This window comes from Callospermophilus lateralis, chromosome 3, assembly GCF_048772815.1.
Source record: "Callospermophilus lateralis isolate mCalLat2 chromosome 3, mCalLat2.hap1, whole genome shotgun sequence".
NCBI lineage: Eukaryota > Metazoa > Chordata > Mammalia > Rodentia > Sciuridae > Callospermophilus > Callospermophilus lateralis.
The window spans coordinates 165,192,598-165,217,197 of NC_135307.1; the positions used below are offsets into that span (position 1 = coordinate 165,192,598).

Consider the following 24,600-nt stretch of genomic DNA (forward strand, 5'->3'; position numbering starts at 1 on the left):
ACTTTAATCTAGACATTGAAATTGTATCTGAGACTACCTTGGAGATTATGAAACAGGGAGACAGAAAAGGGTGAAGGAGAGAGATGTTATGAGTAGATTAAATTTTGATTTAAACAATTAAGGGAAACTAGGAACAACCTAATTAAAAACTACAACCAAAAAGAAAAAGGGTACTAAAGGGGAACTTGTAGGAAAGGGATACAAGTGACCAAGAAATATATAAAAATATGTTCAGTCTGACTCATAACTAAGCAGGTTGAAATGATAAGATATCATTTTTACTACCACTAGCAAAAATTAAGAATTTTTTTAGAAATCAGAATTGATGACAGTGAGAACAAGCAGTGTGCAGACAATTTGTAGGATTAAATACTGGTCCAATCCAAAGAGCTGGACAGAGATAAAGTGGTAGAGCCATCACTGTGAGCATTACTAGGTCAAACTCAAATCACTGAAATCCAAAACTTTTTCATCATCAACATGATGTGAAAAAAAAAAAAAAAAGAAAAGTTTTTTGATGCCATCCCATTTATTGATTTTTTATTTTACTTCTTGCACTTTAGGAGTCTGGTTAAGAAATTCGTTTCCTAAGAGGATATGTTAGAGTGTGGGGCCTTCACTTTTTCTAGTATGTGCAGGGTTTCTGGTCTAATACTTAGGTCCTTGATCCACATTGAGGTGAGTTTTGTGCAGGGTGAGAGATAGGGGTTTAATTTCATTTTGTTACACAAGGACTTCAAGTTTTCCCAGCACCATTTGTTGAAGAGGCTATCTTTTCTTCAATGTATGTTTCTGGTGCCTTTGTCTAGCATGAGATAACTGTATTAGTGTGAGTTTGTTTCTGTGTCTTCTATTCTATACCATTGGTCTTCGTGCCTGTTCTGGCGCCAATGCCATGCTGTTTTTATTACTAGCTCTGTAGAATAATTTAGGGTCTGGTATTGTGATGCCTCCTGTTTCACTTTTCTTTCTAAGGATTGTTTTGGCTATTTCTGGGTTTCTTATTTTTGCAAATAAATTTTTATGACTGCCTTTTCCATTTATTTCTATGAAGACCACCATTGGAACTTTGATGGGAATTGCATTGAATCTGTATAGCACGTTTGGTAGAATGGCCATTTTGACAATATTAATTCTACCTCTCCAAAAACGTGGGAGGTATGAAAAAAGAACCTACAGAATAGAAGAAAATCTTTGCCATCTGTACCTTAGATAGAGCATTAATTTCTGGTATACATAAAGAACTCAAAAAACTTAACACCCCCCCCCCAAAAAAAATAAGTGTCTGGAACTGAACAGACACTTCACAGAAGAAGAAATATGAATAGTCAACAAACATGAAAAAATGTTCAACATCTCTAGCAATTAGAAAAATGCAAATTGAAACTACACAGACTTCCATTTCACTCCTGTCAGAATGACAACTATTAAGAATACAAGCAACAGTAAATGCTGGCAAGGATGTGGGGAAAAGGGAAAAGTCCTACCATACACTGCTGGTACTAGTGCAACCACTCTGGAAATTAGTATGGAGATTCCTCAAAAAAGGAATAGAACCACCATTTGACCCAGTTATCCCACTCCTTGGTATACATCCAAAGGACTTAACATCAGCATACTACAGTGATGCAGACACATCAATGTTTATAGCAGCTCAATTCACAATAGCTAAACTATGTAACCAACCAAGTATCCTTCAACAGAAGAGTGGATATTGAAAATGTGGTATATATATATATATATATATATATACATACATACACAATGGTGTATGACTCAACCATAAATAAAAACTGTGACATTTGCTAGTAAATGGATGGATCTAGAGACCATCATGCTAAGTGAAATAGCCAGTCCCCCCAAACTGAAGATTGAATATTTTCTGTGATATGTGGAAGCTAATCTAAATAAGGAGGCAGGGAGAACAGAAGTTCAGTAGATTAGACAATAGGGAATTGAAGGGGGGATAGGAGAAGGAAAGACAGTGGAATAAATCTGACATAATTGTCCTATGTAGATATATGGAAACATCACAGTGAATTCCACCACATGTACATCCACAAGAATGGGGTACTAAGTAGAATAAGATATATTCCATGCTTGCATAATGATATCAAAATGGATTCTAAAGTCATGTATAACTAAAGAGAACCAAAAAACTTAAAAGAAAATTGCCAAGACAAAAAGTTTTGGATTTCAGAACATTTTGGATGTCGGATTTTCAGATTAAGTATGGGCCATCTCTCAATGTCCCACTACTGAAGTCTCCCTCAGCCCACTCCAGCTAATCACTCCATAGTCCAATGTTCTCAATGTCCTTTGGCTCTACTACTCTTTCAACATTTACCATACAGTGTGTCACACTTATGCATATGAATAAACCTTCTTATATATATATGTGCACACAGATGGAAAATTCTTCAGGGTAAGTGTATAATACCACGTTTTCAGCTTTACATTTCTTCTTTAAGTTATTTGTATAGTAGATACTAAATAATAACTACTATATACAAATATCTTAAAGAAGAAAAAATAGTTACAAAAACAGTTACAAACTATTCCATTGAATACATCAATGAAATATCAATGTATTCTTTAAATAGGTAAATGTTGAAAAAATTTTTATCATACACTTGCTATTCAGCAACCTGTACCTGAAGCTTTAAATACTCATGTACTCCTTGATGTGATAAATCCATTTCAAAGAATTCATCTTCAGGAAATGATGACAAATATTTCTAAAACCTTATATTTAGGGTTCTAAGATTCAATAATCTTTCTTTTTCTGTTTTTTTTTTTTTTTTTTTTTTGTACCAAGGATTGAACTCAGGGGCACTCAACCACTGAGCCACATCCCCAGCCCTATTTTGTATTTTATTTACAGACAGAGTCTCACTGAGTTGCTTATCAATATTGTTCCTAAGAGACAAAAGTGGAAATGATTTCAATGTTTTTCAGTGACTACACTGGAATAATAAAATGGAATTCTGTGCAGCTGATAAAAATATAAAAAAAAATATTTCAAGACATGGAACATTCTCCTTTAAGTGTAAAAAAGCAGGGTGTGTGTGTGCAAATGAGGATGCACAGTTAAGATGCAAGTTTTTTATTATAAAATATAAAAGTAAACAGGAGTTCACCCTGGGCAGAGGATTGATGGGTAACTGTTATTCTCTTCTTTGTGTCATCGGAATTAATTTCTGATATATATTTTAGCTGCCCTCCCTTTTATGGAATAAACTTGGTGTATGTATTTGGGGAATGAAGTAATGAATACACATTATCTTTTTTTAGCCAAATAAAAATGTGATCCTGCATATCAACACCTATTTCTTTCCTCTAGGAAATGCTGGAGTGTGATGATGCAGTTTCACTTTGAATTTGTTCCTACAGAATTAACAGAGAACATCAAATATTCTAGGAACGTGGACTCTATAGATATTCTAGCTCACTGATTTATTATGTAGGTCTGGATGTGGGAGGTGGCTAAGCAGAAGAAAATGAACACATCCTGTATGTCAAAGAGGGCATGAAGATGGTCAAGAATTTGGAGAAAGGCGGTTCCCATAGTCTTCTCTGGTTATCTTCAGATAAGACCCTTAAACCTTGTAACATCTGCCCTCAGTTTCTTCACAAATAAAAGAAAGGCCCAGTGAATTCTGAATCAACTGTCTTTTAAAGTCAAATCAGAGGTTAAGACACATCAACTGCTGAATCCCATCAAGTGTAACATGGCACAAAAATTTCAAATACTTCTAGACTAGAATAGAATCAGTCACAGGGACATGGTAGGGAAGAATACTTGTTGGACTATTATTCAAGAGATTAATTTGGGTCAATACTTAAATGCCAACACTGGCGATAAGTTACATTATAAATACAGATATTTCTTCAGCGTAGATCTACATATGCCCATATTTATTCGGGACAATTTCACATTTTTGGACTCTCTTTAAAGTGCCTGGCACAATATAGGAGCTCAACAAATTTTATTTCCCTCTTTCCTAATCAAATGGCTCCTTTCCCAGAAAGGAATTATAGTTTCATCTGAAATTTAACCCACACAGGGGTGAAATTTTAAAATTTTCCACCATATGGATGTATAAAACTATTTCTAAAGTACATTAGGTATTTATCACACATTCTCTGCTTCCTACGCTCAAATATGTGGAAGATCATTTAAAGCATCCCTTGATGCCTCCAGGCCGTTGTTGTGTTGCAACACAGGCAGGATTTGGGCGTTTACCACAGGTGGAGACCCAGCTCCCAAACACAGTCCAGGCTTCTGGTCTCCTGTTCTGTTCCACTTATCCAGCCCCACAGCACCTTGCCCCACCACTTTTATGGGTTCTTTTGTCTGCTGCTATATCATGTTGCTTCTAGTTTACTTAATTTTGGTAAAAAAACAAAGTGGAAGAAAGAAGGAATATGTACTATGGATTTTGAAACCTTCAAAACCTTCAGGGCTTAATTTACTTTTTGAACTTGATGTAGTTGTATTGTCTTTGCAGGTGACAAAACGAGACGTTTGAGAGGTTCCATCTTGTTCTCAAGACCACTAGCCATCAGTGGACAGTTAGGACAGTTAAGGTGATGTGGTCACTCTGCTGGGCTGTTTCCTTCTGTATGATGATTCTGAGAATATCATGCCCCCGCCCCTTTTTATGTCCCTGGTTTATTGGAGGCTAGGGAGAGTTAACATATTTGGGTGTAGTCAAAATCCTATCATATGATACAGTTTGGATTCTTCCCACAGATTACCTTAGAAATGCCAATATGGGTTGATGACTGGGAATTTTAAGAAATTATTGCCTTATGAATTTGGAAGAAAATTGAGGTATGTTGTTAACCGAGTTCAATATAAGATCAATGAGTGATGCCAATTGATAAGATAGTGTTTCATATCATTTTTTTCACTTTGGTAGTACAAATAAAACCTTCATAAAAATTATAGAAATTAATAAATATTATAAAAGCATAGCATTTTATTGTTATGATTATTATTTTGGTACCTGGGATTGAACTCAGGGTACTTGACCACTGAGCCACATCCCCAATCCTAACTTGTATTTATTTAGAGACAGAGTCTCACCAAGTTGCTTAGTGCTTTGCTTTTGCTGAAGCTGGCTTTCAACTGGCAATCCTCCTGCCTCAGCCTCCCAAGCTGCAGGGATTACACACATGAGCCACTTTGCTGGGCAGCATAACATTTTAAAATAAGAAAAGACATTATAGATAGTCTATCCTTGCCCTTTCATTTCCTATTGTGAAATCTGAGGTTACCATTTATCCTTACTTTCTTCAATATGACCAGGGTTTGCAGCATAGACAGGAAGGTCACCATTGTTATTCCTTTTTTCAGGATAGACTGAATATTTTACAATTCTATAATTTAGTACCACATCTGTATCATACCCTAACCACCTGCTTATCTTACCTCCAAACCCATCAGGCACGTATGTTTTAAGAACAATATTGCAGAAAATTGTTGGCAGTGATAATGGTTTGTTTCCCTCATTCCGAAGGGAAATGTGTCGATAGCCTGCTTGGAGGCCATCCAGCGGAAGGATCCTCTGGCCAATCAGCTTGTTGTTGTCATCATATACTGCTATTCTCAAGACAGCCAGGTCTGGCAGGATCACCTGCAAACAAAGAACAAGACTTCTCATTGGTTTTTGTAATACAGCTCCCAAGAACCATGACTCTAAGCATCTGGACCAAATCCACACTGCTTGTAAATACCCCTTTATGGTGAAAGTGAATTGATGATTCATTAGCATTTCTAAGGTGTCCTCTGTAAGCTACAAGGCCAACGCACTAAGAAAGGTAATTGGAACAGGTTTTCTGGAAGTCATCAAAAGTGTTGGTTGGAATGAATATTAAAGATTATGACTCAAATCCTTGTCATCTTTTCCCATTCCTCCTTGTGTCATGGGTGATACAAAGAAGACTCTGAGAAATCAGTGACTTTTATTAACCTCAGAGATTGTCAGTGACAGAGTGGGGACTAATCATGACAGCTCCTGCCTTCTAATCCTATAAACTGTCTCATGACCTGGGCTGCTCTGACATTTAGCACACCTGTTTTTAAGAATGTGTAAAGTGCCTTTGAAATGTTTCATTTGTAAAAGACAATTCATGTATTCATTTAAATTATCCTTGTTTCTTTCACATTTTTGTATATTTAAATAGAGGAAGAAGCAGCTAAAAACATTAATAGTCCAAGAAATATAAAGATATGCTGATTTTAAGATATCTGTCATCCCTAAACTGAATAAATGGACATAAAATCTGAATTCAGATGGCAGAATCTCTATTAAGATACAAAATAACAACAGGACAAAAGAAAATCCGATGTATTTAATTAGGAATGCCTTTTGATTAGCTTCTTGAGAGCAACCAGGACATCTTGGCTGATCCGAATGCTGCTGTGTCTAGGCTAGGCAATGGGTAGCTAGCCTAATTACATCTGGACAATATAATTTAATTCCAACTCCACGAAGATGAAGAGGTGAGTCTAGTTAAAGTTCAACCAACTGTCCTCACTCTTTTTCCTTATGTGATTGGGAGGTTTAGGCTTAAGACACTTCTGCCTTGTGATAATGATGCAAATAACAAAAGGAACAAGAATGAGAAAGGAGACAAAGCACTTGATATCTGTGAGTGGCAATTTAGCTTCTCAAGAACAGAAAGGGATCCAGAATTGGAATTTTGTTTCTGGGTCAAAAATATGACATATTAAAACTAAGTTGATATTTCCCTATTCATAAAAAAAGAGTACTCGAGAAAACTTTCTGAATTTCTACAAATGTGTAAGGGGATAATTACTTATGCCAAAGAACACAATTTCATACCTGCAACATATCCAGCTGTAACTAATTGCAAAGACCAGGGAAGACAAAGACAGCTCATTCACCCCACATCACAAGAATGCTGATGGGAGTGCAATGGATAATGGTGTTTGGGGAACCCAAATTTCAAAATGGCCTGATTTATCAAATCCACAGAGATCTTCCTTAATTTGGCTTATATAAGCCAGTTACTGTACTCTAAACTGGATAATCCCTAACCTTTCAAGACAAGCAGCTGATTGTCTGTGTTCCGTGACATATAAATGGAGCAGAACCACCTGGAAAGCCTATGCTGAAAGAATTGAGAAATCATTTTGGTCAGGATATCAGAACAAGTAAGAGAGAGAAAAACAGACCTTTTTGGCAGTACTTTCAATGAGTGTTTTTTTTTTTTTTTTTTCCAAAGTATCTTCAGTTGACAAGGGAAACAGAAGGGGAGAATGAATAAGAGATTAAAATCTGAACATTAGGCCTGGGTTTGTGGCTTAGTGGTAGAAAGCTCGCCGAGTATGTGCAGGGTCCTGGTTTTGATCCTCAGCACCACATAAAGATAAATACAATAAAGGTATTGTGTCCAACTACAACTAAAAAATAAATATTAAAAAAAATCTGAATATTAGAGGGCAAGGCTGTGACTGTTCTTATGATCCAGCATACAGGACTGAGAGAAAAAGGCAAAACACTGAAAAATCACACATGAAGCATAAAATCCGAGAGTAGTGACAGGTTCCACACTTTCTGAAGGGACATGACTATATTAAGTGACCCATGTAATGGCATTTATTGGTCTCAGTTTTGAGTGTAGCATCTTAACCTGACCTCTCAGCTAAATGAACAGTGAGAGTTACCACCGACTTCAGGGGAGGGAAGAACTTCTCAAAGTACCGTGGCGTCCACAAGTTAATTCACATTCTCAGCAGATTGTAAAGCTAGAGCTTGGGCATTGCCACATAGGAGGTGGCCACCTTTAAGGAGGAAAAGCAATTTGGAACAGACCAAACAAAAACAATAATCACTGGACATAGACACAGAAGTTACTATGATGTTCCACATTGGAAGAAAGGATGAAAACAAGATGGCAGGTTAAAACAAGATGTCCCTTTATCACGTAGGTTCTGTGCACTGAAATGTGGCTCCTATGTTATCAGCGTGGCTTTGACACATTGACAATGTCCTACCTTCCGAAATACAAACGATTCTTCATTGTAAACTGGATTGAGCCCGTTGTTCATAACCATACGAGTTCGGAATTCCTTTCGTATGGTGTCAGTGGGCAGCCCATACATGTCCACTTCAACATATGTGCCAATCTTCTTATCCGATAAGAACTGCCCTGATATGACCTTCAGCAATATGAAAGAGAAAGAAGTGAACTCAGTGCAAATATCAGTAGCAAAGAAAATCCAGGAAATAAAAAATTGTGTTTTTAGGGGGGGGATTTCAATGAACAATGAATACATATACATTCTTTAGTAAACCAAAACATTATTGACCAAATACCAAATGCAAAAAGAAAAAACAGTTCTTGGCAAAGGTCATGACTTCTAAAACTGCCTAGAATAAGAATGAGAAAATTATACATGGATCATATAATACAAATAATTAGTTTCCAGAGCACCTTTGTCTCACTTAAGGGATGCCCATGCCTAAGAAACAAGAAGTGATGGATTCAGGCATGCCCTAAGATCCCTTCACAGCTCTGAAATTCCATCATGCCATTACTGAATTCTTTCAAAAGTCTTGAAGAGAGGCATAAGTTGGGCATGGTGTAGTCCCCGTGACTTGGGAAGCTGAGGCAGGAGGATCACAAGTTGGAGGTCAGCCTCAGTAATTAAGCAAGGCCTTCAGCAATTTAGACCTTTTCTCAAAATAAAATTAAAAAGAGGACTGGGAATATGGCTCAGAGATTAAGCACCTCTGGATTCAATCTCTGGTGTCCCCCAGAAAAGAGAGAGGAAGGGAGGGGAAAAAGGCACACAGAAATGAAAGGAAAACAATACAAGGATTGGCCTATTTTTCTTGACCTCTTGACTGATGTTGACATTGGTTGTCTATGACCAGTGCAAAATTGTAACCACTAAAAAAATTATGGAGTGACTGTTTTTTCATTTATTTAGCAAATAACTATAGCCCTTTATTAATTTTCCCTCTATATTATTTAGTAGCTAATAATTTTGAAAGGTTTTTTTTTTTAGGTACAACTGACCTATCATAAATTGCACATATTGAAATTGTATGATCAGATCAGTTTTGACAAGTAAGCATATCTGTGAAACTATCACTGCGATTAAGGTATCAAGCACTTCCATCACCTCCAGGTTTTTTGGAGCCCTGTTATAATCTTTCTCTCCTTCCACTGTGTCCAGAGGCAATCACTGAAAGTAAATCAATTTACTTTCTATCACCATAGCTCACATTTTCTAGAATTTTATAGAAAATTTCATCATGTAGTAGTTATTTTTTGATAGTTTATCTTACCAAAAGTAGTTCATAATTTTACTAGTTAAAAAAAAATGTGTCTTCTATGGAAAAGTGCAGGGAGGAGGGCGGATTTTGACATAAGTGATATAAGGATCTGGCAACTTGACATTAAATATTTTACCAATGATTTCTGTCCAGGACCATTTGCATATACATTTACACAATCTGATGAGCAGGGGTGTTACCTGCACCGAGCATGTGGCTGCAATAACCCCATCCACAGGGGTTTCAGAGAAGGGATCAAATGTTCGGTCAGGCCGCCTCATGAAATCTGGTTTGAGCAGGTACCTGGTAGAAAACACAAAGGTAGCTTATTGTGCTCATAGACTTTAGAAAGACAAAAAAAAAAAAAAAAAAAAATGGCTTTTGAAACACTGAATCCTTCTATTTCCTCATCTGTAATTTAGGAGGTAGGTTTTTAGGTAGAGGGTCCTGAAGATGGAGGAGGATGCTTTTGCCCTTTTAAATAATGATGAAGAACATCAGACAATAACACCTGCCACAGAGGACATTCTGTGTTCAAAGAAAATGAGTCCTTTCTGACTTGGCCAATCTTGAGTCTCCTTCTCCATCCTTATAGAATCCAGTTTAAGCAAGAGTCTTACAATGTCCATGTGTTAATATGCATTTGGCTCTTTTCTTCCTAACTATGGCTTTCATGTTTTTCAAAGCACACAGCAGAGGAAAATGTAATGCAACCTTGGGAATGTATGTGGTGATTGTTTCAGATGACAGGGCTGTCATTTGAGCACGTGGGCATGTTGGCAAAGAACCATCTGTCAGGTAGGCAGAGGTATGGCATGTGTACTCTGAAGAGCCATTTCCTAACCCACAACTGCTGAAAATTTGCATCTTGACTGGTTATTTTCAATAATAAAAATTAAGATATTTCACAGGGTGAGCCACTGTCAAAAACTAATTGTCTGACAGTCTCATTATGGAATGGGACAGGACTCCACAGAATTAATCCTGAGGCCTTTGGGCTGTGATCTGATATAATTTTTTATAGTACTGTTCAAGGACAGAAGCAAGGAAAAAAAATGGCCATAAAGCTTTTAAATCTTTGTAGAATTCTAACTTCAGCTTCACACAGTGGTACATGCCTCAATCCTAGCAACTCAGAAGTCTGAGGTAGGAGGACTGAAACTTGAGACCAGTCTGAGTGAGACCTTGTCTCAAAATAAAAAAATTAAATGGTCTGGGACTATAGATCAATGGTACAGCACCCCTGGGTCCCATCCCCAGTACTCCTCCAAAAATTCTAATTTCATATTTTTGTTTAACATTTCAGCATTTCAGTGGAATTACTATTTTCTATTTTACTTCCTGGCTCACAAATTTTTAAAAGACTGCTTTTTAAGTAAACTGGAACAAAATTCATAGCACTAATCTTTAATAACCACTACTTATAAGACATGCAAAACAATCAAGAGAGGACAAAGGTTTATCCTCAATTGAAATAAATTCAACCTGACACCTATGATTTCATTATACATGGAATTAACTTCATTTCTGTATTTGTCATCAGTAAAAGTACACATATTTAATGCTCATGTCTCTGGTTATTGTTCAAATGAGCATGGATCATTACTTGCCTCAGATATAAAAACCTCTGTTATTGAATTTATAGTGAGATAATTAAACTCTGGAGTATGTATGATTCTGAAAACTTGTAGATAAAAAATTCCTGCTTAGTAAAATGGGGTAGATGAAGAATGTATATTTGCAAATATAATCCATCTAAGGGTTTCATTTACTTCTATCCCATACCTCAAATCAGCTTACATTCACCAGCCCCTAATTAAAAATGACATGCATTCATTAAAGTGGTAGTAGGGAGTCCTGAAACTAGGTGACAACATCTTACATCACATTACTCACCCGCAAGATCCATTATACTCAAATTTCCCCTGATTCAATTGCATTGCTAAATCTGTCGAGAGACAAAAATAATTTAGCATTTCATCTCCCTGGATTAACAAGACCCTAACAGGATGATTTTAAACAATGGAAATCAGACTGCTCCAGAGGTAACACAGGTTCTGATTAAGGCACATAATTCTTTTCCATGTTTTCAAATGACCTTGTGTTTAATGTGAATTAAGCATAAAGTATGTTTTTCATAAAGATAATCCCAGAATTCCTTTTAGAAATGGAATCAATACATAGGCTATACAATTGTTCATTTAATATTGAGACTAGAGATATTTAACCTGCTGTCATCAGAAGTACCTATGAGTCTTATCACCCAGAGGAAGGCAAGGCTGGAGACACCCAGTATGGTCAGCATGAATACAAAACTTGAATACAAAACTATGCATGGTGACATGTGCCTGTAATCCTAGGCTGGGGAGGTTGAGGCAGAAGGATCGCAAGTTCAAAGCCAGCCTCATCAACTTAGCGAGACCTTGTCTCTTCAAATACAAAATAAAAAGGGATGGGGATGTGGCTCAGTGGTTAAGCACCCCCAGGATTCAATCCAAACAACAACAAAACAAAACAAAAATATCCAAAACTTGAGTTAAGATACAACACAAGCCAAGTAAGAATAACATGAAATTGATGGCTTTCTCACAGCATTAGACTTAAGGAATATTCTTCTAGTGGGGCCTACTTTGTCAGGGCATGGCTCAGGATTTTTCTCTTGTAGGCAGATAATGTTTACTTTCTTTTTTTCTTCATAAGGAAAAAAAAATGGTTAGTGGTTGGATTTTTCTTCTTCCAAATACTGTCATACAACCTAATATTAAAGAATAAAATACAAGCTGGCCTAGTGAGCAAATGCTTTAGGACCACGTGATCCTTATTATGGACTCACTGACAATGGAGGACATAACCTGACCCTTCCTTAAGTAGGTAAATCAGCAATGTCATTTTGCTTTGTCCTGACAAAAACACTCAGGATTACACTGGTACCTGGTAATAGTCTCATCTAGCAAGGACTGTGGGGTCACATGCACAATGAGGAAGCCCTTAGGGGGAATTTCTGGTCATGAAGGAGGCTCCCCCAAGAGGAGGGAAATATAGTCAGTCAGCTCAGGCTCAAGCCAGAGGGATGAAAGTCAAAGGACCTTCTAGTTAGTCCAGATAATAAGGAATGAGGAAGACAGGGATTTTCAAATAGGGTCAGTACACTAGATAAGAAAAAGCTCCCCAAAATGGGAAACTTGGAAGGTATCCTCCTATAGCAAAGGACTGAAGAAAAAGAAAAAAATGTATTTTTAAATCTTTGTAGAATTCTAACTTCAGCTGCACACAGTGGTGCATACTTTAATCCTAGTAACTCAGGAGTCTGAGGTGGGAGGATTGCAACTTGGAGACCATTCTGAGCGAGACCTCGTCTCAAAATAAAAAATAAAATGCTCTGGGATTATAGCTCAGTGGTACAGCGCCCCTCGGTTCCATCCCCAGTATTCCCTTCCAAATTCTAACTTCATATTTTTGTTTAACATTTCAGCATTTCAGTGGAATTACTATTTCCTATTTTACATATGTGTTTTGTTTTAACAATTGTAATGCCATGCTAAGAATTACCCACATAAAGTAATTGGGTTTTGTGACATATTTCTATGTATTCTCTTTTGTTATCTCTCATCTTAATGTTGTGATCGTAGGCTCTTTACACAAAATTTGAAAACGTTTTAAAAAAATTATTCCTTCTAATCCCAGGAAAAAAGGATCAGCATATTATACACATGTAGCCCATATTTGATTATACTTTGGAAGACCAATTTATAGATTAGATCTTCTAAAAATATATAACTCCTTACATATCATTTAAGGGGAGTTTTACTATGTAATATTCTGTACTTTTATGGTGAGGTGACACTGTGTCCTTAAAATTTGTTGAATATTTGCAGTAGCCAAGGGAACTTTCCAAAGGAGAAATGAAATTTAGTTACTGTACCAAAATACTTAAATTCTTCTCACTCAATTCTTCTGCCTCTGGAAACAAAGATAACAAGTCTGATCCAAAAGTAAGAAATATTAGAAATATTTAGAAATAGGGGATACTATATAGCAGAGTAGTCATGGCAATTATGAAAAGAATTTCAGTATAAATCAAAACATTGTCTTTCACTGTCTTCTTGTTCTATTTGGGGATTTGAATTTCTCACCATTATATAAATCCAGGAAAACACTGTTTTGCCATATGTTCGCTTCCCTGAAAACATGCCCACAGCCAACCGATGGCAACTCCCAACACCATCCTGTCAAAGTGTTCTCGTGGAATTTGGGGGTCACTGGGTATCAGCTCCTACCTGGGGTTTGATAGTTCAGTGAAACCATCTGGCATCCAGCGTTCCAGAATATCTGAGGCATGTAATTACTGGAATCGACTCTGCCTCCCTTGGGGTAAATGCGACTCATTTGCCGTTTGTTGTAACTGTGTAACTTATTAAGGAAAACAGAAAAAAAAAAAAAGTATCACAGCTGAGGTAAATAAACAACATAGAGCTGGAACAACAGAGGTGCAGGTCAATAATGACCAACCTACAGGCAACCCAGAACAAAGTTCCCATTTACCAGTGATGCTTGGGAGAGAAAGAGACCACAGTTCACTCTGCAGACTTGGAGGACAATTTTCATTTGGGCAGATTGTCACAGCTGCCATGCTCTTTCACACATATTATTTTATTACCTCTACAATCAAAATTATATATTAGCCATTGATTTATTTCAGAGACTGTTGCCCAACCAAATGTGCAACTGCCCATTCCACTCAACACCCAAGGATACTTCACGAATTCAATCGCGTGTGTCTTCAAGTAGCCAAGGCCAACTGATTCATTAAAAGAAGACATGTTATAATGAATGTTGCGTTCTGTAAGAGAAAAGCAAAGATGCTCTCAGCAACCCTGCCATCAAACCCTCCCAGAAAGACAGGCAATAAATATAGCTACATCCAGAGTCACCAGGTTTTAGCGGCCAGAGTTACATGATCATGTCAGTTGCTTTTAGATTCATTAATATCCTATGAATGGAGATAGCTTACTTAAGAAAAATAAGTGTCCTGAAATATATTTGGAGTCACTAAACAAAGTATGTGTACCCCAATTGCTGAAATATGTATTTTTGAAGGTCATGATGCCTTCTGTTGCCCACAAAAGATAATAAAAATTTTAAATTTGTTCTTATGCTTTGGGAAACCAGCTTTTGACTAAACACGTCTTGTGCCAGAGAACACTAGAACTTATTCCTCTTCTCTAACTATAATATTTTATCCCATTGATAAACCTCCCCAACATCTATTCTCTCTAGACACTGGTAACCATTACCCAATGTGCATATAAATAAAAAATTTACATGGCATCTCATAAATATGTACAAATATTTTGTATCAATCAAAGATAAACTAATGTTTTATTTATTTATTTATTTTAAAGAAAAAATAAAGCAGTCTTGTGAAAGCATATGGAATACTAGAGGTTAATAAGTCCATAGTCTCTCAGAGCCACCATGTGGCAGATGTAGAGAATGGCAATGCAATCCCAAGGCATGCCAAGGATTGTAGTTATCCAGCCTGTGAAACAAAAGTAAGAGAGATGCCTACCCCAAAAGAGGAAAACAGCACAAGTTAGGTTGGAACTCACTGGTGTGTGTGTATATCTATATCTATATCTATATCTATATATATAAATATAATAAAGATAAGTAGATTAAAAAAAGGCTATTGCATTTTAACTTTGACGTCGTTACCTTCAGCCACATGGAAACCTTGAAACTTCACTGGCTGTGCATAATTGATCATGGTGGACAAATAGGGATGGATATTAGTAGTAGCACCTACATATTTATAAGATGCCATCCATGCCTGCTCATCCTCTACAGTAACCAGGCCCTGCAAACACAATGAAGAGAACAGATTAGCTGATGGCTTCAGAGGGACTCTCAGATACAGGCTGCAAATTTCCTTACTAAAGATAATTTGCAAGGAAAAGGGGAGGTCCTGGGGAATGAAATTGATCAAATTAAATTATATTGTGTGCATGTAGGAATATGTAGCAACAAATCCCAGTATAATCTGTAATTATAATGCATTGATAAAAGGTTTTTAAAAAGACATTAAAAAGCTAATTTACACACAAATTCAGAAGCAAAATAACGTTTGGTACTTCAATTATGTTAAAAGATGATTTTAAAACTTAATCTCTATGATAGTCCAGATGATGCAAAAGGAGATAATCAGAAAATATTAAGTTATTTTATGTGTTTGGGTTGTTGTTAGATTTTTCAAGGAACTTTAAAACATTTAAGAAAAGATACTGGAGTCTTACAGTATTTTCCAAAGTTGAGGTACAGAATAAAAAATAGTGAATCTTAAATTTTAGTGTGTGTCAGAATCACCTGGAGCGCTTGTTGAAACACAGATTCCTGACCTCCATCCTTGGAATTTCTGCTGTAGTGAGTCTGGGTGAGGCACAGGGGTTTACAATTTTATAATTTCAAATAATTAAAAATTTTAAAATAAGGTGCTGGCGAGGGGAAGGTCTGAGGACCACACTGTATAGTAGCACTGGTCTACAATTTCAGCCACATACATGGTGGTTTATTTATTTTTAAAGGATGTATTTTTAAAATACCCTAATAAAGTGACATAGGACACATTGAAATTATATGACTTTGGAGGGGAAGAAAGCAAATTATTTTATTTACTCCTTGAGAAATCTGAACATAACTATCAAAACCAATAGAAATAATGCCTGTAGCCCCCAGTATTCATGAGGCTGAGGCAGGGGGATCACTTGAATCTAAGAGTCCAAGGCCAGCCTGGGAAACATAGTGAGGCCCTGTCTCTTAAATAAAAAAATAAAATAAAATAAAATAAAAACAACAATAACAACAAAAAATATGTCCAAGTGGTCAACATTTTGTTAACAACTTTGAAAAGCTCAACTTTCTACACAGATTGAATCTAGAAGGATGCTTAGTCACACGATGTAACCCATGAGTGAAAAACCAGTCAGACCATTTATTTATCTTACTGATGACAACAATCTGAATGTTCTAAATCATCAAACTGACTTCACTGATCATAGCCTAAGATAAATAACGCAACTTAATTTTGTTTTTATAGATTTTTTATAAGTTGCAGACCCCAAACTTCCATAAAAGAGCAGAGGCCACATGAATTTCTTCTTGTGTGTTTAATGATTACAAACAATTATTTGTCAGGAGGATTATAGTCCTACCCAATGACCACATGAGAAGACCAAGGCCTTGTGGATTAAGTTAATTTAGCAAATTAATGTTAATTACCAAACAGCCATTCTGTACCGCTGACTCCACTACCTTATGAAATTTTACTCTGTATCCCATAAACATTTTGGGAGATCTGTAATTCAATTTACCCATATTTATTTCAAATGAATTGTTTAGACAATGAAAAGGTAGCGTCTCACTGTAAATAAGATAGGGCCCTGTAGATAGCAAAACAGTCTGCAGCTCCCAAAGGTGAGAGTCAACGTAGAAGGCAAATATCTGCCTGAGACGGTCTTCAGTCTTACTACTATATAATAGACCAAACACACTTAGCAAGACCCTTCAATCATCATGATGAACTTTGAAGAGGATAAAAGAAAATGACAATATTACTTTACCTTCACTACAATAAGGCCAATGTCTACTAACATCAAAAGAAACCTCCAGAAGGTATGTAGTGGAAGCTACCTAAGGATCTTCCATGACATAGATGCTGTGAGAGCTCAGATCACTTTTCTACTGTTCTACAATATGAATCTGATGACCTATTAGATCATTTCTATTTTCATATTCAACATGCTGATGATCATGCACCCTCTTCTAGGACTGAAATTTCTAATTCCAACTAAGGAAATATCTTATTGCATTAAATGTCTATTTTTTAGGAATATTATCTTACCTAGTTTAGTGATTTTTATCAGGATTTTAATCGTTTTATTATTGTGATTAATTATTTCCTTTGCCAATTCTTATATTAGATGCATTATACCTATAGATGCTAAGCTTGATATTCCACGGGTGAGGGGAGAGTCCAGAGTAACAACAACAGTCCTTAGTAGAAAAAGTTCAATATTAGAGGGCCACATGTGCGGGTCTCCTAATGAAGGCAAAATGCTCAAGAGAATTATTTTGTTACCTTTTTGTTGTTTTCATGTTCAAGGTCATCTGAAGTCTAAATTAGAGAAAGAAAATGATTTGTTTACTTCCCTAAAGGGCAAAATTACAAATTTATTAGTTATATTTGTGTAAATATTTAAATAAATATATATGAACTTATGATTCTATGTATTTGTTAAGATGGGAAATTAGTGGAAAGCCATGGATCAAAAGAAAGAAAAAAAAGGTACTGCGCAGATGTGATGACCTCATGGTTATATATTTCAAAAGAGCTGTATTTTTAACACTATTTCCTTCCTTTGTAGATGGTTTTCACTCATTTAGATGCTTTATTGTAATAAGTTCATTAGTGACTTAGTCATGGTGCTTGGGAAATGAATAATCAATGTGGCTACGTCCTCTGACATATAAATGGCAGCATAAGTGGTCACTCTTCAGTAGCTCAGCATTCATGTCTCTGTATTTGCTATAGACTCAATGTTTGTGTCTCTAACAAATTCATGTGGTGGAACCATAATTCCCAATGTGATAGTATAAATGGTCCCTAACTTAATGATGGTTCAACTCAGGATTTTTTGAGTGTATGACGGCGCAAAAGTGATTTTTTGATTGTATGACGGCGCAAAAATGTGCTTCAGTTTTGATTGAATTCTTGGTATGATGCTCTTCTGGGAAGCTGGGTGGCAACAGTAAACCAGAACACCTACTCAGTCACATGATCCCAGGGGTAAACAACCAGCAATATACAGTGTACCATGCTGCTAAGCTATGATGTTCCATAGGTGAGGTGTATTAAATGCATTTTCAGCCTATGAGATTTTAACCTCACAATGAGTTTATCAAAATCACTTTGTAAGTCAAGGAGCACCTGTGTTTGGAGATGGAGACTCTGGGAGGTATTCCGATCATAAGCAGGGAGCCTCATGATTAGATTAGTGCCCTTAGAAGAAGAGATGAGAGAGAGCTTGCTTTCTCATTCTCTACTATGTGCAGACATTACTGGGCTCTCACCAAGAATTGACTGGCCAACACACTTGAATCTTGAACTTTGTAGTCTCCAAAACTTTGAGAAATAAATAAATTTCTGTTGTTAAGTCAACCAGTCTATGATACTTTGGTTATGACAGCACAAACTGGCTAAGAGAGCATTGATGACTTCATGTGGTACAATAATACTCTTTGAGCCTTAGTAGATATACAGCATTCTCAATGTACTTCATAGATCAGAAAAGGAAGACTCCAATGGCAATGCTTCTTTGACTTTGTTCATCATTTCACTCTCCTCTTCCTGCCACCAAATCCATCCACCTGCACCTTTGTTCATTGTAGCCACAGAGAAAGTATCTTTGCTCCCATCAAGATCACACTTTCATATCACCATCATTCTGTCAGTGCTGGTCTTCTCAGGGAATTCCCAGGCATTCTCCCTTATTTTCCTGGAAGATTAATCTCTCCCTCTCTGATGTACCATCCTTGGCTGCGTGCAAGAAGGCTCCAGATTTCTTCACCCTACAAATAACACTCTCTTTTGACTCCTCAGGTTACCTTTAGCTACCAGCCCATTTCCTGCTCCTATTCACAGCAAACTTCTCAAAAGCACAGTTGCTATCCCTTCTCTGTCCCAGTATGCTTCTCCCGCCAGTACTCCATTGGCATTTCAAGTTCACCAGTGACCTCTATTTTCCATTCCAGTGGACACTCTTGAGTTATGTTACTCAGAAACTCTATAGAATTCCACAGTCAACCACTAGGTCCTTTTGTTAACAGTGTTCTCCTAGTTTTCATGGGCCATATCTTGTTCTTTCCTAGCTCCTCTCTTGTGAACCCACTTTTAACTAGTGTTCTACTTGGGCCTTCTTTTCCACCTTGCCCCATGATCATCTCAGTTATTTTCATGGATCAAATATGACCTGTTGAACTCCTAGCTCAACCTCTCTTCTGGATTTAGCTTATGATGATGCTAGTGATGATGATAATGAGAACAAAGATGAAAATAAGGGAGTAACAGCAACTAACACTTTCACAGGTGCTACCATGTGCCAGGCCCTTCTTCATAATAATCCAACAACAACAAAAAAAAAGGATTATGATCTTCACTTTTCAGATGAGGAAATGAAGACACAGAGAGGTTAAGTAACTTACCCAAGGAGAGACAGTTGGGAAATGAACCTGAGAGATACATGTCAATGCTTGACTTTCCCCTGAGTATCTATCTCACAGGCATTGTAGATCACCCATCCCATTGGGAACTCCTGAATTCATTCTTTTCCAGTCTTCCCTCCTCCAGTCTACCCTGTTCCTCAGAAAAGTACTCCAGAAGGTCACCTTCTTCTCTCTCCCTCACTCACAACATTTAATCCATCAGTGATTTGTATCGTTTTGGTTCCTTAATACATCTTGAAACCATTCTGTCCTCTTTCTACTGTCCAGTTTCACCATTAGGGGCTCTTTCCATCCTGACTATTTTTCTTGCTTCCACTCTTGTTTCCTTCTAAACTAGTCTAAATATGGTGAGAGACACGATCTTCTAAAACTCATATCTGGCTACAATGCCTCCTGCTTTTTCAATGGTTTCATATTTCACTTTGAATTTGAATTTCTCATGGTAGCCTCTGAAGTCCTGCATCATCTAGTTGCTGGCTATCCACCTCATCTCATCTTGCTCCACTCTGCTGCTCCTTCAATCCATCTTTGTGCTTGCTATTGTAGTGTTGCCTCTATGTGGAAAGTTATTCTTTCTGTGTATGATAAATTCCTCCTTCTCCTTTGGGTTCTGGTTTTCTTATTCCTGCCACCTTGTTATTCTCATTAGTCTCCAATTTAGCACTTGTTTTTATTTTCACAATAGCACTTATGAAAAATCGAACTGCATAATTATTTATCTGTTCACAGTCTATTTGCATCTATGTCTCTAAACTGTAGGAGATGACAAGCTACCAAAGGGTAGAAAGTAAATGTGTTTTGACCCTTTTAGATCGTGATAGCCTAGACTGTATCTAAAATAGAATTGGTACTTTAATAAATTTTTTTATTGAATAAGTGGTTGGAAATATTTTTTATGCTTACTCTACATTAGGAGTGGAATATTAATTAGTGATTCTCTGATGAAAGGATATTCAGGGGTTATTTTCTGATGATTCTAACAGGTGACCATTGTCCCTGGGACACTGTGGGTGTCTCTCTACCCACCTACAATATTACAATAAACAATAATATTTAAATGACATAATAAATGATAGTGTTTAAAGGAAACTGGCTAAATAAATTGTGGTTAATACTGGGCATGGCTAATAAGTAATTTAAATGTCCTTTTTAACTTAATATTGTGTATGTGTGAAATCTGGGTCACCCAGCAGAAAATTCTATCTTGTGCAATTCAAAGGAATGATAGGCTACTTTATCCTCTTGTAGTTGAAACATTTCCAAAATTTCATAACAGCTCCACATTGTGAAAGAAAAGGGCCATGAAGACTCTGACCTTCTTGACACTATTTGCGACAGCTTCCTTATGACCCAAGTCATCAGCAGAAAGTTCACTTCCAAATTTGAACTCAGGGTGAGCTTCCTCCTCTTGGTCAGCTGTGTGAAAAACAAAAGAAAAATTCATGAACCCAAATTACTGGAAAGCAGTCAGACCTTGCCTGAAATCTTGGGAAGAACATGACAAAAGATTTTCATGACCTATATACTCTGCAAATTGTGAACTGAAAATCTGAAATCTGACACACTCCAGCAATCCAAAACTTTTTGAGCATCATGATGACAACATTTTTTTTTTCAGATTTCAAAGCAATTTGAATCTTCATTTTATTTTAATTAGGGGTATTCAGCTGGTAAAAAAAAAGTCTATGTGAATATTTTCAAAATCTGAAAAAACTCCCCAAACTGAAACACTTCAATTTTCAAGTTCTTTGTATAAAGAATACTCAATCTGTGTGTCTCATCTAACCAGCTCAGCCAGATATAACAACCTAAAGACAAGGAGTGAGTCCCATACAAGTGGTAGACATTTAATAATTACTACTTTTAAAGAGTACACAAATGCACAGTATCATTTCTGAAGGTGCATGAGCGCACAAACACACCACAACATATATGCAATTTTGGTATTCCCCACTGCTTGTCTCCTAGGGCCAGGAGTCAGAGGCTCTTCTGAGTCTAAACTTAGTCTAATGGTTAGGCAGTTCTTTCACTAAGAGTCTTTTCTATTTTCCATAACCTCTAGGCAGGACTGCCCTCTTGAGCCATGCTGATTTCCTTCTGCCCTCTATGCCAATGTATCTAAATTAGAGGCTGTAGTAACCTATATATAGTTGGATCATTTGTTGACGCCAAGGCAATTGCAGCCAACTGGTTGACCAGAACTGAGGCCAAGTAGTTGAGGAAATCTAAGAATTGTATACATCACTGGGTCAGAAGGGCCTCTGTTCCCCTAAAAGGAAATTCAGTGGATGATTATATCTTTTCAGGTATTTATTTTACTCCTGTATTATGCCATGGGGTTATTTATATACAAAATAAAATTAGAATCTCAATTTTGGAATAAGATGGTAGTTACTAGAAGCTGTGTGCCTCGAAGAATCATTAGCATATGTGCCAAGAAGGAAGAAAGTGTCTTTCAGAATGGTAAGTGACCAGGCGTGGTGGAGCATGCCTATAATCCTAGCAGCTCAGGAGGTTGAGGCAAGAGGATCGTGATTTCAAAGCCAGCCTCAGCAACTTAGTGAGGGCCTGTCTCTAAATAAAATGCAAAAAAGGGCTGGAGATGTGGCTCCGTGGGCAATTGCCCCTGGGTTCAATCCGTGGTACCACAAAAAAAAAAAAAAAAGAGTATCATCATACCTATTTCATTGGGCTGGATGATGAAGGTTATATAAAGCAGTAATGAAGGCTGCCTGGTGCCCAGTTGGTACTACAATGCTAGTAGCTATTATTATTAATCTATATTTCTTCTTCATTTATTCCATTATTTCTGCAGTTTGTTTTACTAGATCATAATATTGGCAATATCTTACATGTCATCAGTTCCCATCTTTAAAATTTTAACCTAATTCATGGAACTGATTTTGCTTAATATTTACCTTTATTTTTTTTGCATTTTAGCAGTATTTTGCTGATCTGTTAAAATATATACATATATTTATGATACTTTGTCCTTAAATGTAGTTTAGGTTTATTTATTTATTATATTTTATATTTATATTATACTATAATTATATTTTTATATATTTTACATATTTATTATATGCAAAATAATATAATAGATATATGATATAACAGAATATAATACAATTGACTACTGTATTTTCCCAAAACAGCTACATCGAGAGCTGCCCTTAATGTGTTCTTCCACAATGAGATCTTGTCACTCACCTGCCTTCTTGAATTTGGGCAGTGCTAAGACTTCTTTGACGAATAATAACACGGAGAGGAAGTGAGGCTGCACCAATTCTAGGCATAATGGTTAAAGAATTCGGCAGCTCCTACTTCTTACCGCTTGGGACACAGGCTTTTGGATACTCTAAATAGGCACTTAGCCACTGTGCTGTGAGAAGCCCAAATCCCAGAGGTCCCGAGTGTGTGCTCTTCTCACTGATTACAGTTATGTTCCCAGCCGAGAGCCAGCATTTGCTGCCAGCCATGTGAGAGAGTCACCTTGGATAACCAGGCAATCAAACTTTCAGATGATGCCAGCCCCATATGTCATCTGCCAGTAACTGCATGAGAAGCCCAAGGGAGAACCAGCAACACAAGCCCAGGTGACCCACAAAACCATAAGAGATAATCATAAAGTGTTGTTTTAAGCCTCCAAGTCTGGGGTGGATTATTACACAGTAATAGATAAATAGCTACTGAAGGCATAAATTGGATAATCAGATATCTTTGGCCTCCCAAAATCCTCCCTGCCACAACACAAACATAACAGAAGTATGACGTTGGTTCTACAGTCAGGAGTCTTTATTAAGGCGTCGTGAATAAGATAAGTTAATCCTCACATCTTACTGTTTTTAACATTTTTTTTTTACCAGCTTTCCTAAAATCATATTTTAAGTGTTAAGATAATAAGTGAAGACTTTCCCTTTAGGAATTTTAGTTTCTGTTTAGTAAACTTTTCAATGGGAATTTCTGAATTATTGTATTTCTAAATTATTTAGTTTCACAAACTTGCTGAGTCTGGCCTTGAACTTGCAAACCTCCTCCCTTAGCCTCCTGAGTAACTGAAATTATAAGTGTAAGCCACCTTGTACTGCCAATCCCAATTTTAAATGAAACATTATGGTTGTGGATATATGGCAAAAACAAAATAAACAATTAAAAATAATCAAATATTTGTGGCTAAGACGCCTTTGGTAAAATTATCTACTTATATAATAGATAATTCTGAGCAGTGGATTATTTGAAGGCATTTAAACTTGGATTTTGTTTGTTTATGTTATTTTGGTACTGGGTATAGAACCCAGGGCCTCTCACAAGCTAAGCAGGTGCTCTACTGCTGAGCGACACCCCAGCCTGAACTTGAAATTTTAAATGTTGTCTCTTAGTTTCTTGTTCACTTCCTAAACACAAGTCAATGATTTACCTGAAGTTCTTTCATTCTACATTCCCAGGCTATTACTACCATCATCTCTGGCTGTGAATTTCTGCTGAACAGCTGGACACACACAGGGAGGGAGATGACTAAGCCAGTTTCCAATGCCCAGGTAAGTTAGAAGTAATAATATTTGAAAAAAAAAGGATCAAAAATAATGAAAGATTAAGGCTGTTCTGTAAATACACACCTGAGTATTAAAACTATAATGTTATCACTATAAAGGACCCATTGAAACTCATCTTTTACCTGCGTTACAAAGTATTGTGACATATCACTTGAAATAGCAACTCACCACTTTCTATTTCCTCTTCATTATCATCCTCTAAGATGCTAGCTGGAGCTGCAGACTCCCCAGCTTCCATCATGCTTTTCAAAGCTTCAAGCTGTTCTGTTATTATGAAGAAACAAGGAGATGGTGACAGATGTTAGATCACTTACAAAACTTGGGCTTTATGTCAGATATGGAGATGAAGGAAAGGAAATATGTTGTTTTGGCACCTCTTAACCAAGCCCTAAGGTTTAGCAGTGGTCATTGTCTTCCCCATTCCTGCTGGTCTTATTTTTTTTGTAAGAATT

The 24,600-nt window shown here is 36.8% G+C and overlaps 1 protein-coding gene across 9 annotated transcripts in view; it reads right to left on the reverse strand.

Annotated features, from left to right (window-relative positions):
• The window catches only part of Plcb4 (phospholipase C beta 4), a 375,572-nt gene that overhangs the window by 43,028 nt on the left and 307,944 nt on the right, over positions 1–24,600 (reverse strand). For 8 of the 9 annotated variants that reach the window (XM_076851531.2, XM_076851528.2, XM_076851536.2 and 5 more), the window contains 10 exons: positions 24,317–24,412; positions 20,911–21,011; positions 17,452–17,487; positions 15,033–15,174; positions 14,073–14,157; positions 13,595–13,719; positions 11,214–11,265; positions 9,518–9,620; positions 8,030–8,194; positions 5,438–5,642 (listed from right to left, as the gene is read on the reverse strand). In XM_076851531.2, the coding sequence (XP_076707646.1) occupies positions 5,438–5,642; positions 8,030–8,194; positions 9,518–9,620; positions 11,214–11,265; positions 13,595–13,719; positions 14,073–14,157; positions 15,033–15,174; positions 17,452–17,487; positions 20,911–21,011; positions 24,317–24,412 (1,110 nt within the window). The remainder of the gene's footprint in view (positions 1–5,437; positions 5,643–8,029; positions 8,195–9,517; positions 9,621–11,213; positions 11,266–13,594; positions 13,720–14,072; positions 14,158–15,032; positions 15,175–17,451; positions 17,488–20,910; positions 21,012–24,316; positions 24,413–24,600) is intronic. The other variant, XM_076851537.2, reaches the window with a different exon arrangement.